Source organism: Haematobia irritans, chromosome 3 (assembly GCF_050003625.1).
Source record: "Haematobia irritans isolate KBUSLIRL chromosome 3, ASM5000362v1, whole genome shotgun sequence".
NCBI lineage: Eukaryota > Metazoa > Arthropoda > Insecta > Diptera > Muscidae > Haematobia > Haematobia irritans.
In genome coordinates this window covers 88,629,192-88,644,246 of record NC_134399.1, presented here as the reverse complement: position 1 = coordinate 88,644,246, position 15,055 = coordinate 88,629,192, and the positions used below count along the sequence as shown (strand labels likewise).

At 34.8% G+C, this 15,055-nt stretch overlaps 1 protein-coding gene across 1 annotated transcript; it reads right to left on the bottom strand.

The window, feature by feature from the left end:
• Positions 1–13,071: 13,071 nt before the first annotated feature.
• On the bottom strand, positions 13,072–14,558 carry LOC142229927 (phospholipase A1-like). The gene is made up of 3 exons (XM_075300523.1): positions 14,379–14,558; positions 13,816–14,072; positions 13,072–13,735 (listed from the first exon to the last, which is right to left on the bottom strand). The coding sequence occupies exons 1-3, from the start codon at positions 14,521–14,523 to the stop codon at positions 13,076–13,078; spliced, it is 1,062 nt and encodes a 353-aa protein (XP_075156638.1). The 5' UTR covers positions 14,524–14,558; the 3' UTR covers positions 13,072–13,075.
• Positions 14,559–15,055: the final 497 nt, after the last annotated feature.

Below are 15,055 nucleotides of genomic sequence, written 5' to 3'. Positions count from 1 at the left end.
ATTTGGTACATGCTGTAAAGTAAACAGCAGTCGGCTGTATGGGCGTTTCAAGACGAGCCAAATTCAACAAAAGTTGCTCGCGCACGAAGCACTTCCAAGCAAATGATCATCTGTTTGTTTGTTTTTTTTTTTTTTTTTGAAAAACTGGACAATTCCTAGCTGTATACAACCATATGTGTGGCAGTTTTATTCCAAGAAATCAGGAGTACCAACCGCCGAAAACGGATCACTCTTCACGACAATGCGAACTTTTGCGCATCGACTCAAACAACTGCATTTTTGTGCACTTAAAACATTGCTGCTTTCATCTGCCGTATAGTCCTGACTTCGACCTGAATGACTTCTTTTTAAAAAATTTCGTTAATAATAAAATAAGAGATCAACGTTTTGCATTCTCTGAAGAAGCGTTTGATGCGTCTACAATGCATATTTTGGAGATATCTCAATCAGGGTGCAAAAGTGCTTCGTAAATTAGTTCAAACGCATGCAAAAGTGAATAAATCCTAATGATTAATATTTGTTTTTGTTCTCCAATCCCGAAATATAAAAAACAATCCCCGTAATAACATAGTGACAATGCTATAAAGTTCATATAAAGTACGATATACATCAGGTAAAATATCCAGAAGAATACAAATTTGTCATAAATGTTTGCATGTAAAAACCTTTAGTTTATCCATTTATTTGCAGATAATAAGAAGTCACAAAAATATTGAGATAAGTTCATTTCAGGTTTATATAACAACTTTTTATATCCATGAAATAAACTCTATTTAATCAACTGAAGTTTTATGGAATTACCTATCGTTAAATAAATATTTGGGATTTGATATTTTAATAAAACGCAAACATATCGTTTAAGTGTCGTTTAAACACAAATATATTTAGACCATTTAACGCAAAGAAACAAACAATAAAACAAATTATTGGTTTGGATTGTGTATTACAGAATCGATGACATAATTACAACTTCAAATTTTATTTACAAAATCAAATTTTTTCCTAGACGCTAATGAGTCTAAAGAATGGATGAAGCATTCTATCATTGGCTGACATTATCATTTGTCCCATGATTAAGCAGTAGCGGGGAATGAATATCCAACAGGGGTTGTAAAAAAGACCACCATTAAAATTGGATGGATTCGCAAAGAAGTTGTCTAATGTTTTATCTGTAAAATATTTCAATCAGTTTTTTTAATAAAATATGATTTATTTTATGTACTACTCAGTAGTATGATTGTCTGTCTGTGAACATTTTTATATCCTAAACCACATAGTGCTCAGGGTATAATTTTGTAATCAAAACTACACACAATTTTTATATCCTCCATCATAGGATGGGGGTATATTAACTTTGTCATTCCGTTTGTAACACATCGAAATATTGCTCTAAGACCCCATAATGTATATATATTCTGGGTCGTGGTGAAATTCTGAGTCGATCTAAGCATGTCCGTCCGTCTGTTGAAATCAAGCTAACTTCCGAACGAAACAAGCTATCGACTTGAATCTTGGCACAAGTAGTTGTTATCGATGTAGGTCGGATGGTATTGAAAATGGGTCATATCGGTCCACTTTTACGTATAGCCCCCATATAAAGGGACCCTCAGATTTGGCTTGTGGAGCCTCTAACAGAAGCATATTTCATCCGATCCGGCTGAAATTTGGTACATGGTGTTGGTATTTGGTGTCTAACAACCCTGCAAAAATTGGTCCACATCGGTCCATAATTATATATAGCCCCCATATAAACCGATCCCCAGATTTGCCTTGCGGAGCCTAAAAGAGAAGCAAATTTCATCCGATCCGGCTGAAATTTGGTACATGATGTTGGTATATGGTCTCTAACAATCATGCAAAAATTGGTCCATATCGGTCCTTAATTATATATAGCCCCCATCATAAGCGTAGGAAGGCCTCTGGGGAGGGGGCTTAGACCCCCCCAGAAAAATGTTAGCCACCCCCAGAATTTGAAAACCAATTTACGACTTTGCATTGTGGTAGCAGTTGCCGATTTTATTTCTTAACATTGTCTTCTAAATTGTAAGTTGGTTTCTTTACTATAAGGTGAATTTTGTGATATTTTCCCGAATAAAAGTTTTTATGATTTTTAATGTATTACACACAAAGAAAATTTCATTAAAATTGGGCCAACGAAAATTTTTCATTGATACAACGAAACATTTTCATTAAGACAATGAAAATATTCGTTAATAGTACGAAACATTTCGTTGACTAACAGAAAATTCGTTACAATAACGAAAAATTTCATTATATCAATGAATTTGTTTCATTGGCTCAATTTTAATGACACATTTCATTAATATAACGAAACTTTTTCTACCAGTGTATAAAGCTTGTTTGTCGAATATTTTTAAAAATTATTAAAATATTACAATCTTCTAGAATGGATTAGCATTTTTGAGACAAAATGTGAAAAATTTGTACCATTTTATAAACTTTTACTCTTTTTTAATCCATTACAAAAAAAAATTACCCATTAAAAACACAACACGTCGCAGAGTTCCTCGATCTGGCCATAAGCTGAATACCAAAGCGTATAACATAAAAATGGATGAAATCACAATAAACTGTTACAACAACAACAACCCATTAAAAACAAAAAAAAAATACCCATTAAAGAAAAAATGAGTTATAAAAAATTTAATCAAAACAACTTCCTGCGTATTTAAAATAACTTCTTTGTGAAGACATTTTTGGAAGTGCTTTTACAGTTGTGCCTTCAGAAACACAACACAAATTTTTTTTTGCTGGGAAAAATTGTGGAACTACTTTTAGTTACTTTTTTATAAATTAATTGTCGAGTTATATTGAAGTCTGATTTTTCATTAATTTTTATAAAATAAAACATGAATCGAAGTGAAGTTCAGTCTATTAATTTTTTTCTAGGGGGCTATAGCCCCCCCCCCACCCCCCCCCCCCCGCTAGGAAAATTGTCTAGCTACGCTAATGGCCCCCATATAAACCGATCCCCAGATTTGGCTTGTGGAGCCTCTAAGAGAAGCAAATTTCATCCGATCCGGGTGAAATTCGGTACATGATGTTGGTATATGGTCTCTAACAACCGTGCAAAAATTGGTCCACATCGGTCTATAATTATATATAGCCCCCATATAAACCGATCCCCAGATTTGGCTTGTGGACCCTCTAAGAGAAGCAAATTTCATCCGATCCGGCTGAAATTCGGTACATGATGTTGGTATATGGTCTCTAACAACCATGCGAAAATTGGTCCACATCGGTCTATAATTATATATAGCCCCCATATAAACCGATCCCCAAATTTGGCTTGTGGACCCTCTAAGAGAAGCAAATTTCATCCGATCCGGCTGAAATTCGGTACATGATGTTGGTATATGGTATCTAACAACCATGCAAAAATTGGGCCACATCGGTTCATAATTATATATAGCCCCCATATAAACCGATCCCCAAATTTGGCTTGCGAAGTCTCCTAGAGAAGCAAATTTCATCCAATCCGGTTGTAATTTGGAACATGGTGTTAGTATATGATCTTTAACAAGCGTGCCAGAATTGGTCCATATCGGTCCATAATTATATATAGCCCCCATATAAAACGTTCTCCAGAATTGACCTCCGGAGCCAAAATTAATCCGATCCGGTTCAAATTAGGAACGTGGTGTTAATATATGGTCGCTAACAACCATACCAAAATTGGTCCAATCACACAAAAATTGGTCCATATCGGTTCATAATCATGGTTGCCAAAAATAGTCTACCAAAATTTTATTTCTATAGAAAATTTTGTCAAAATTTTATTTCTATAGAAAATTTTGTCAAAATTTTATTTCTAGAGAAAATTTTGTTAAAATTTTATTCGGTTCATAATAAAATTTTCATCATTTTCAAAATTTTATTTCTATAGAAAATTTTGTTCAAATTTTATTCGGTTCATAATCATGGTTGTCACTCGAGCCAAAAATAATCTACCAAGATTTTATTTCTATAGAAAATTTTGTCAAAATTTTTATTTCTATAGAAAATTTTGTGAAAATTTTATTTCTATAGAAAAATTTGTTAAAATTTTATTTCTGTAGAAAATTTTGCCAAAATTTTATGTCTACTTTGTCAAACTGAATTATATCCGTATTGGATCGACCTTTTTTGATTTAATATATACCACGTATGGACTTACATACAATTTAGAAGATGGTGTTAGAAGGTTTCAAGATACCTTGCCATCGGCAAGCATTACCGCAACTTAAGTAATTCGATTGTGGATGGCAGTGTTTAGAAGAAGTTTCTACGCAATCCATGATGGAGGGTACATAAGCTTCGGCCTGGCCGAACTTACGGTCGTATATACTTGTTTTTTCTGAATCACGAAATTGAATTGATCCAATTAATTTTTATACCCTCCACCATCGGATGGGGGGTATATTAACTTTGTCATTCCGTTTGTAACACATCGAAATATTGCTCTAAGACCCCATAATGTATATATATTCTGGGTCGTGGTGAAATTCTGAGTCGATCTGAGCATGTCCGTCCGTCCGTCCGTCCGTCCGTCCTTCTGTTGAAATCACGCTAACTTCCGAACGACACAAGCTATCGACTTGAAACTTGGCACAAGTAGTTGTTATTGATGTAGGTCGGATGGCATTGCAAATGGGCCATATCGGTCCACTTTTACGTATAGCCCCCATATAAACGACCCCCAAATTTGGCTTGCGTATCATCTAAGAGAAGCACATTTCCTCCGATCCGGCTGAAATTTGGTACATGTTGTTAGTATATAACAACCATGCAAAAATTGGTCCACATCGGTCCATAATTATATATAGCCCCCATATAAACAGATCCCCAGATTTGGCTTGCGGAGCCTCTAAGAGAAGCAAATTTCATCCGATCTGGCTGAAATTTGGTACATGATGTAAGTATATGGTCTCTAACAACCATGCAAAAATTGGTCAACATCGGTCCATAATTATATATAGCCGCCATATAAACCGATCACCAGATTTGATCTCCGGAGCCTCTTGGAAGACCAAAATTCATCTGATTCAGTTGAAATATAGTACGTGGTGTTAATATATGGCTTCAAACACCCATGCAAAAATTGCTCCACATCGGTCCATAATTATATATAGCCCCCATATAAACCGATCCCCAAATTTGACCTCCGGAGCCCCTTGGAAGAGCAAAATTCATCCGATTCGGTTGAAATTTGGTACGTGATGTTAGTATATTGTATCCAACAACCATGCAGGAATTGGTTCATATTAGTCCGTAATTATATATAGCTCCCATATAAATCGATCACCAGATTTGACTTCCGGTGCCTTATGGAGAAGCAAAATTCATCCGATCTGGTTGAAATTTGGTACGTGGTGGTAGTATATGATATTTAACAACCATGCTAAAAGTGGTCCATATCAGTCCATAATCATATATAGCCCCCATATAAACCGGTCCCGAGATTTGGTTTTGGAGCCTCTTGGAGGTGCAAATTTCATCCGAGTCAGTTGAAATTTGGTACATTGTGCTAGTATATGGCCGTTAACAACCATGCCTAACTATGTCCATATCGGTCTATAGTTGTATATAGCCCTCAGATAAGTCGATCACCAATCACACAAAAATTGGTCGATATCAAGTTCATAATTGTATATAACCCCCACATAAGCGACCCCTATATTTCAATTCTGGTTCTCTACGTATCGTGCAAAAAGCCCATATCGATTCGTAATTATTTGTAGACTTACCTATACATAAGTTTATTGTCTAATATATACCACGTATGGACTAACTCACAATTTAGAAAACGATGTTATGAAGTTTTAAGATACCACAACCCAAGTAATTCGATTGTGGATGACATTCTTTCGTAAAAGTTTCTACGCAATCCGTGGTGGAGGGTACATAAGATTCGGCCAGGCCGAACTTACGGTCGTATATAGTTGTTTTATTATTATTTTTTTTTTTTAATTGTAGTATGAACTTTAACCACACCCTCAAAAAAAATCGCTTCTTTAACATATGTTCCAAACATATTTTGCAGGAAGCACATATATTATTGCATACTGCCGAAACATTAATATGTTTGTTTTATGTGAACATATTATATGTTTGGAAGCATTTTGAGCCAAAAATATTATATGCTTGGAAGAATTTTTCCCAAACACGATTGTGCTCATTCCCTAACATACTCGTAATTTTCACTTCCACGAAATTTTTTAGTTATTGGCACCTTTTTCTGTAATACAAATAATGTTGAAGAAATTATTCACTTTTATAAATTTTTTAAATTTTACCTTTCGCCTGCACGGAGAATCGAACCGAGGACCATACAGTTTGTAAGCCAACACACTATCCACTGGGCTACGTAGCTGTTATAGTCACCAGTAGATAATTATCGTTTTAAGTTACATTTATATAGCATAGTTTGCAGCGCCCACGAGCCCATGCAAACATAACATTATTTAACAGAAACATACATTTGTTTGCCACGTGGAGCAGTGGTTAGCATGTCTGCCTTGCATACAAAGGGTCGTGGGTTCAATCCCTGCTCCGACCGAACATTTTTTTTTTTTTTTTTTAATTTACACATTTATATTTATACTATATTAAATTTTTTTTAAATGAAACTTCGAAATGTGTGTTCTTAAAGATTTATAGTCAGTAACAGTGCTTGATATAAATGAAATTGACTGATTTTTGGATAAAATATTATTTTTTATTGCAAAAATAACAATTTTTTAATAAAAAACTGTTTTTGTACAAAACTTTAAAATTTGGAAGGAATTCAAAAACTAACAAAAGAACGTGGAGTCGAGTATAAACATACATACATAATTTTATAATATAAACATAAATTTATTTAGGAGTGAACAGTTTTTTACTTGCATTTAACACCATCGCTCTAAAATTCCTTTTATTTTTCTTTAATAATTCATTTTAAAGAAAATAAACTTTTTAAATTGTTTTAGCTGTAAAACTCGAACTTAATGGCCGCTTTTATATTTGATGGTGTCCGTCAACTCCTCGTGGACTACTTTTTAATAAAGAGGAACTAAAGTTTGTATTTTTACATTTTACTGTGTAATTTTTCACTATTTCCTCCTTATTTCATTTTATTGTCCCAACTCTAAAAAGAGTATAGTGCCCTTTCGTTATTTTTATGAAGACCCCTGATTTATTTTAACGAAAAATTTTGCCCATAATGCCAAAATGATAAACAAAACACATGTTCACACATGCATAAAATGCTGCTCTCAAGGCGAAAACATTGCAGTTTGTTTTTCAAATGTCTATTCTCTTGGTTCCGAATGTCTATTCTCTTTATTCAAATTAAATAATATTTAGACTTAAGCATATCAAAATTTTTAGCCTTATCATAAAACAGTTTTCCGAAACAACATACAAGCGGTTTCACAGAAATTGTTCTTTTTTCATTCTCTCGCTTTGTTATCTTTCGTCAACCCTCCCGGTTTCCATCTCTATTTCTTTCTCTATACTCTCTTTTTGTCGCTCTCTGAATAAAATATCACAACATATATATGTTTACTCGAAATTTGTTAATTTATATATGTTTACATTCACACATATTATTTTTATGAAACATTCATGCCCCAAACATAATATATTCTAACATATTAACATAGATGTCCCAAACATTTAGTGTTAGTTTAGGAACATTACATGTTCGCACTTAAATATATTGTGGTTTAAAATCGTGCCCGAAACACATTTTGTTTATATCGGAACATATGAAAAACATATTTTTCTAACAGTGCAATTATATGTTTTACACTTTGTTGTATAACCTTTCGCCATCTTTCATGCAAATTAATTATTCTACGTTTATCATAAAGTAAGCTATGACGAAAATGCCATATTAAAATTGACGCCAAATCAACAATAAAAACAATTACGAGTACTTTTTTTCTATAGGAAGCTAAATGCGACAGATAATAACCGACAAAAAAAGAATGCAATTAAAGAGCAACAAATTGTTCAACCAATGTCAACGCCATTGTATGCAAAACCACCGGTTTCTTTTCGACCAAAACAATACTTTTGTTATATCCACCACCAGGTGGAGTTCGAAGATGGGCTATATCGGTCCAGGTTTTGATATAGACCCCATATATACCGACCTCGCGATTTGGCGTCTTGGGCTTATAGAAGGTTAGGTTAGGTTAGGTTATGTGGCAGCCCGATGTATCAGGCTCACTTAGACTATTCAGTCCATTGTGATACCACAGTGGTGAACTTCTCTCTTATCACTGAGTGCTGCCCGATTCCATGTTAAACTCAATGACAAGGGACCTCCTTTTTATAGCCGAGTCCGAACGGCGTTCCACATTCTAGTGAAACCACTTAGAGAAGCTTTGAAACCCTCAGAAATGTCACCAGCATTACTGAGGTGGGATAATCCACCGCTGAAAACTTTTTGGTGTTCGGTCGTAGCAGGAATCGAACCCACGACCTTGTGTATGCAAGGCGGGCATGCTAACCATTGCACCACGGTGGTGGGCTTATAGAAACTGTAGTTTTTATCCAATTTGCCTGAAATTAGAAATCTAGAGGTATTTTAGGAGCATAAAGAGGTGTGCCAGAAATGGTGAATATCATTCCATGTTTTGATATAGCCCCCATATAGACCGATCTCCCGATTTTACTTCTTGGGCTTCTATAATCCGTAGTTTTTGTCCTGAAATTGGAAATCTAGAGGTATTTTAGAACCATAAAGAAGTGTGCCAAAAATGGTGAGTATCGGCCCATGTTTTGGTATAGCCCCCATATAGACCGATTTCAAGATTTTACTTCTTGGGCTTCTAGAATCCGAAGTTTTTATCCTATTTGCCTGAAATTGGAAATCTAGAGGTATTTTCGGGTCATAAAGAGGTGTGCCGAAAACGGTGTGTATCGGTCCATATTTTAGTATAGCCCCCATAAGAACGATCTCCCGATTTAACTCCTAGGGTTTCTAGAAACCGTAGTTTTTATTTGATTTGCCTGAAATTGTAAATATTCTGGTATTTTAGGCTCACAAAAACGTGTATCGGATTAAGCTTTTATCGATCCATTTGGTAATGCCTCCATATAGACCGACTTCACTTCTTGAGGGTGTAGAAGGCGCACTGATCATGAAAATTGCTTGAAACTCAATGTAAAATTTCCAGATTTTACTTCTACAGATTTAAGATTTCAAATCAAGACTTTATTTTATAAATTTCTTGCACACTTACAAGAGATGTTAATGATTCCTCTAAAACTCAAACAAAAATGGTTCTTATAAATCCAGAATCTGATATAGTCCTCATAGGTGAAATCTTTAAATTTATCTTCGGGAATATCCTCAAGCCCTCCTGAAATTTCAAAGGAAACCCTAATATTTGGTTCATGGTGGTGGGTATTTAAGATTCGGCCCGGCCGAATTTAGTGCTGTATATACTTGTTATAATATTAAATTGAGCCGACGGGCTTTTTGGGCAGCAAATAAATCAATGACTTCTTCAGTCGGCACATTTATTCGGCGATGAACCGACATTAATGCCAATCCTTTGAGTCTACTCTCGCTAGTCGAATTTCTAAGATACGTCTTTAATCTCTTCATTGTTGAAAATGAACGTTCGGATGAGCACGTAGTAACTGCAGGGATAGAAAATGCAGTACTATAGTACTTTTTTCAAACCTTTTTCACCCCGGTCAGTACCGTAGTACCGCCGCGAATGATTTAGTACCTTTTGTGTAGACATTTTTGAGTCGATATCAGATTTATGGTACAATAGCTTTGACAAAATATTTTAATATTTTGAGAAAGTCTTTATCAACCTTATTTGCTAATATTCTTTTACAAATATGGCAAAACAGACATGTTCATGTGGGAAGAAAATCTCGATTTTGTAAAAGACATAGTCAAAAACAGGATTTTATTGAACTTCAAGAAAGTTTTAGTCGAAAAAAGAATGCGATTCTATATTATCGATTTTTTATTTCGGTAGAAATAGTTGTCAACATTTTATTTCTATATAGAGTTTTTGAAAAATTTTATTTTTATAGAAAATTTTGTAAAAATTTTATTTCTATAGGAAATTTTGCAAAATTTTATTTCTATAGAAAATTTTGTCAAAATTTTATTTTCTTTAAAATTCAGTCTCTTGACTATAATCTTCCAGTGAAATTTTTGTTGAAATTTAGTAAAAAGTACCTTTCCGCTCAAAAAATACTTTTTTTGTACTTTCTTAAAAATTGTATTTTCCATCCCTGAGTAACTGGCAAAGTGACCAAAATTTTTAAAAGAATATGCTTCCATCGCTGAATTAGGCAGGTTCTTTTCGCAGGTTTGGCGCCATTTCATTTACACATGTGTGTTTGGCTGTTTTGTTGTTGTTGCTATGGCCAAACAAAGCGAGTCATGTTCACAAAAAGAACAACAAACACACATAAAAAGCAGAAATACATTTTCCAAAAATCAAATTTGTGGTGCGAGAACAAAAATAATTTGTTTTTTTTTCGACCGTCGTTTGACGGGCTTTTCAACTAGTATTCTATGATTTGTGCAAGTTTTATAGGTAAGCGTTTTTCAAAATAAAACCTCCAGCTTTTCTTCAACATCTTCGATAAGATTTTTCTATGCAGCTAAAAATATATATTTATTTATATAGAAATATTCATTCATTTCGGGGGGGGGGGGGTTTGATCCCACTCACCCCCCCCCCCCCCACTTGAATACGGCCTTGGCCCCCGTATAGACCGGTCTCCCGATTTTACTTCTTGGGCTTATAGAAGCCGTACTTTTATCCAATTTGCCTGAAATTGGAAATATAGAGGTATTTTAGGACCATAAAAGGGTATGCCGAAAATGTTGAGTATCGGTCAATGTTTTGGTATAGCCCCTATATAGACCGATCTCCAGATTTTACTTTTTGGGCTTGTAGAAACCGTAGTTGTTCTTCGATTTGCCTGAATTAGAAAATCTGGAGGTTTTAGGACTATATATGGGTGTGTACTTCCATTATTTGGGATTCTAGAAACCGTAGTTTTTATCCAATTTGCTTGAAATTGATGGGCTATATCGGTCCAGGTTTTGATATAGTCCCCATATATACCGACCTCGCGATTTGGGGTCTTGGGCTTATAAAAACTGTAGTTTTTATCCAATTTGCCTGAAATTGGAAATCTAGAAGTATTTTAGGGCCATAAAGAAGTGTGCCGAAAGCGGTAAGTATCTGTCCATATTTTAGTATAGCCCCCATAAGACCGATCTCCCGATTTAACTACTTTCTAGAAATCGTAGTTTTTATCCGATTAGCCACGCCATAAGCGTTTTCTTTTCTCGTAAAAAATGTGAATTTTTTTTGGCATTTTTCCCGGAAAAAGTACTTTTTAGTTTATTTTCCAAACAGGCAAAATTGCGAAAAGGCTTCGAATTCTTTTGTGAAAATAGCGCCACGTATAGAGGCAAATTGCGAGCATTTTCAGCACTGCCGACAAACGAGAGTGCTGCGATTGCCCTGTTAACTTCTTTGAATTCTTTTCTGCCCGCTGAAATCATAGCATTTTTTTTAGGTTGGTGGCAACCTAAAAAAATGCACATTCTGTATAGACAATATGAAGGCAAAATACTTTTTCAGAAAAGAAAACACCATTAGACTCACAAAAACGTGTATCGGATTTAGTTTTTATCGGTCCATTTGGTAAGGCCTCTATATAGACTTGAGGATATAGAAGGCGCACTGATCATGAAAATTACTTGAAACCGAATGTAAAATTTCCAGATTTTACTAATCTACAGATTTTATATTTCAAATCAAGGCGTTATTTCATCATTTTCTTGCACACTTTCAAGAGATGTTAATGATTGCTCTAAAACTCAAACAAAAATGGTTCTTATAAATCCAGGATATGATATAGTCTTCATAGGTAAAATCTTTAAATTTATCTTCGGGAAGTGTACTGGTTGAACTGCTCTGCTTGGGAGGATATCTGTCGCCAAACTCCCTTAAAATTTAAAAGAAACTATAGTATTTGATTCATGGTGGTGGTTATTTAAGATTCGGCCCGGCGAACTTACTATACTATACTTATATTATATACTTGTTTTATGTGTAACCTCTTCCATGCAAATTATGTGTAACCCCTTCCATGCAAGGATTACAAATAGTGTTTTAATTTATTGCAAACAATTTTGTTTGATGAAAATTCTGTGTGTACACCCTCAAAAAAATCGTTTCTGTTACATATACCCCAAACACATTATGCTTAAAGCATATATATTTTCAGGATTGGTCCAAACAAAATATTGTTTGTATTGTTCAAACATATTATGTTTCACCTTAGGGCATACATTGGTAGTAAAAAATTTTAATGAAATTTTCTTTGTGTGGATATATTTTTAAGGCGCCAATTGGTTACTTCCATTGTTTTACATGCAGCATACTCTCTACGTCTCACTTTCTAAACACACATATGTTTATAGGCTATTTCAAAATTAATATATTATTATATTTACAAACATTTTATGTCTCAAACATATTATGTTCTAACATTTTAACATATATGTCCCAAACATGTTATGCTAGGTTAGGTTAGGTGGCAGCCCGATGTATCAGGCTTACTTAGACTATTCAGTCCATTGTGATACCACATTGGTGAACTGCGCTCTTATCACTGAGTGCTGCCCGATTCCATGTTAAGCTCAATGACAAGGGACCTCCTTTTTATAGCCGAGTCCAAACGGCGTTCCAAATTGCACTGAAACCACTTAGAGAAGCTTTGAAACCATCAGAAATGTCACCAGCATTACTGAGGTGGGATAATCCACCGCTGAAAAACTTTTTGGTGTTCGGTCGAAGCAGGAATCGAACCCACGACCTTGTATATGCAAGGCGGGCTTGCTAACCATTGCACCACGGTGGTTCCCATGTTATGCTAGTTTATGAACATTATATGCTTGCACTCAAAAATATTGCGTTAAAAATTTTGAGTTCCAAACATATAATTTTTACACCCAAACATATGAAAAACAGTCTTTTTCGTCCGTGTAGAACCAAACTTTAATCAATTCAATAAAATTTCACATTCTTCATTGTGGGCAGCTTCCGCAATTTCCAAGAGAACTGTCACCAACTGCATTTAATCCGTAAGGGCTAGCATCGCGAATTTCTGTATAGAAAACTCCTTTCATTAGGGGATTAGCAGCAAAGCCCATGGGTGTAGAGGGTCCCCAACAGCTCTTATTTTCGAGATCATTCGAGCCGATGCATTGTCTCGCCATAAAATTCATCTCATGATTGACACTTTCAGCATAAAAGAATATGGCACGTTCATGGGAACATAGCAATTCCAGAGGATTACATCCAGGTTTCATTGAATCCAAACCACCGGGAAAAAAGTCGGCATCCCCAACGGCTTCCTCCAAACCCAAACCGGAAGGATTTGTGTGAATAATATCAACAAAACTGGCATCACCTTTACCAACGCGAGGATATACAGGTGTGAAAACAAAACAAGGTCTGGCAGGATCCAAAGCAGTAATGCGAGGTAATTTATTTCCTGTTAACTGTTCATAGTAACGACCAGCACTTCCAGCAATCTGTGCACCCAAACTATGACCAATTACGTAAATTTTTGCAGAGTGAATTGCAGTATTCTGCAATGCCATGGCTATAAGTCTACCCAATTCCCCGGTATGATATGCTGAACTGAAGTATAAATTATTTATAACACCATTAGTGTTAACCAGCTATTGAAAGAAAATGGGGGAAATTTAGGAGTTTGAAAAAAAATTAAAGGAAAACATTTTAAAGTCTCTTTATGCCATACCACAAAGTTATAGTCGCCTCTGCAATTAAAAGCCTTGGCCATATCGTTGATATATTCTTTGTCTGGATTTACTAGCCAACCCGTGATGAAAAATACTGAAGTCCGGTTGCCATTGAATCCTGGGGCTTGTCGCAATTGGTCAACAGAATTAAAAGGGAATTCTTGACGTCCACATGGTGTTATCAATATGAATGATATGTCATCCTCGGTAGCTTCTTTGATGGGATTTCCTTCGACAGTATCGCCCAATACAATGCCTTTAAAATTCAAAAAGCCAAAGTTTAAAACCACGTGCAAAATATTAATTTATTTTTAGGGAAACAAAGTTTCCCTTTGTTGTCAAAGTTGTTTCCATCACGCTAAACAAAATTCGATGGGAACAAACGTGGCAATGGGTATCATAAACAAAGATTTATATGCCTTTGAAAAAAAAAAACAACTTTACCACAAAAAAAAACTCGTTTCGAAGGAATACATTGTTTGTTTTTTTTTTTTTTTTGTGAAGCCTATTTTTTTTTGGATTTTTTTCCATTCCTATAGCTTCTTTTATAACAAACACTCACATCCTGCGTTTGCTACATCTAAGCCCAAACCCATAACGGAACCGACAATTGTGTCCAACGGTTTGGTCACTAGATCTGATAGAAATCCACACGATACCGTATTTATCGCAACACCAAGGAAGTAAAGTTTGATTGCTAATTTCATCTTAGGGATTTCCTAGCACGTTCTACGTTAGCCAATTAGCCCGGATGGAATGTTTTATAAGGGCGGAAAACCCATGAATTTTATCTAAATCCGTTATAATTTTTTTTTCTCTCTTATATTCAACATAAAGATAATTTCAAAAGAACATATTTATTAAATATTTGACTTTTTATCATAACAATATAACCCGCATAATTCGCAAATAGAGACATAGATACTTCAATAAAATGGGTTTGTGTGTAAATTTACTGACAGTGAAAGAAATTTTGACTTAGCTTATATTTGAAGCTTTTTGTTAATTCAAAGATTCAATACTGTAGTTAATCTAAAGATTATCTCTTTGAAGGAGAAATTTGTTTTAAGGAAAAGTCGCTTCAAACTTCACACATATATGACATTAATGGAGGGATGGGAAGTTAAACATTTCCAGTTCTAAATTTAAAGGAAAATCCTTTTCCTTAAATTTTCTTTATTTTAAAGACATTTTTCCTTGGTATTGTGTTAATTGCGTTTTCTAAAATGTAGTTTGCAT

What these genes read in the sequence shown, in the direction of transcription:
- LOC142229927 (XM_075300523.1), bottom strand. Translation starts at nt 14,523, where the DNA reads ATGAAATTAGCAATCAAACTTTACTTCCTTGGTGTTGCGATAAATACG. An exon ending in AGATGTAGCAAACGCAGGAT is followed by an intron (nt 14,073 to 14,378) that starts GTGAGTGTTTGT and finishes TGAATTTTAAAG; the next exon opens with GCATTGTATTGGGCGATACT. An exon ending in GAGGCGACTATAACTTTGTG is followed by an intron (nt 13,736 to 13,815) that starts GTATGGCATAAA and finishes TTCTTTCAATAG; the next exon opens with CTGGTTAACACTAATGGTGT.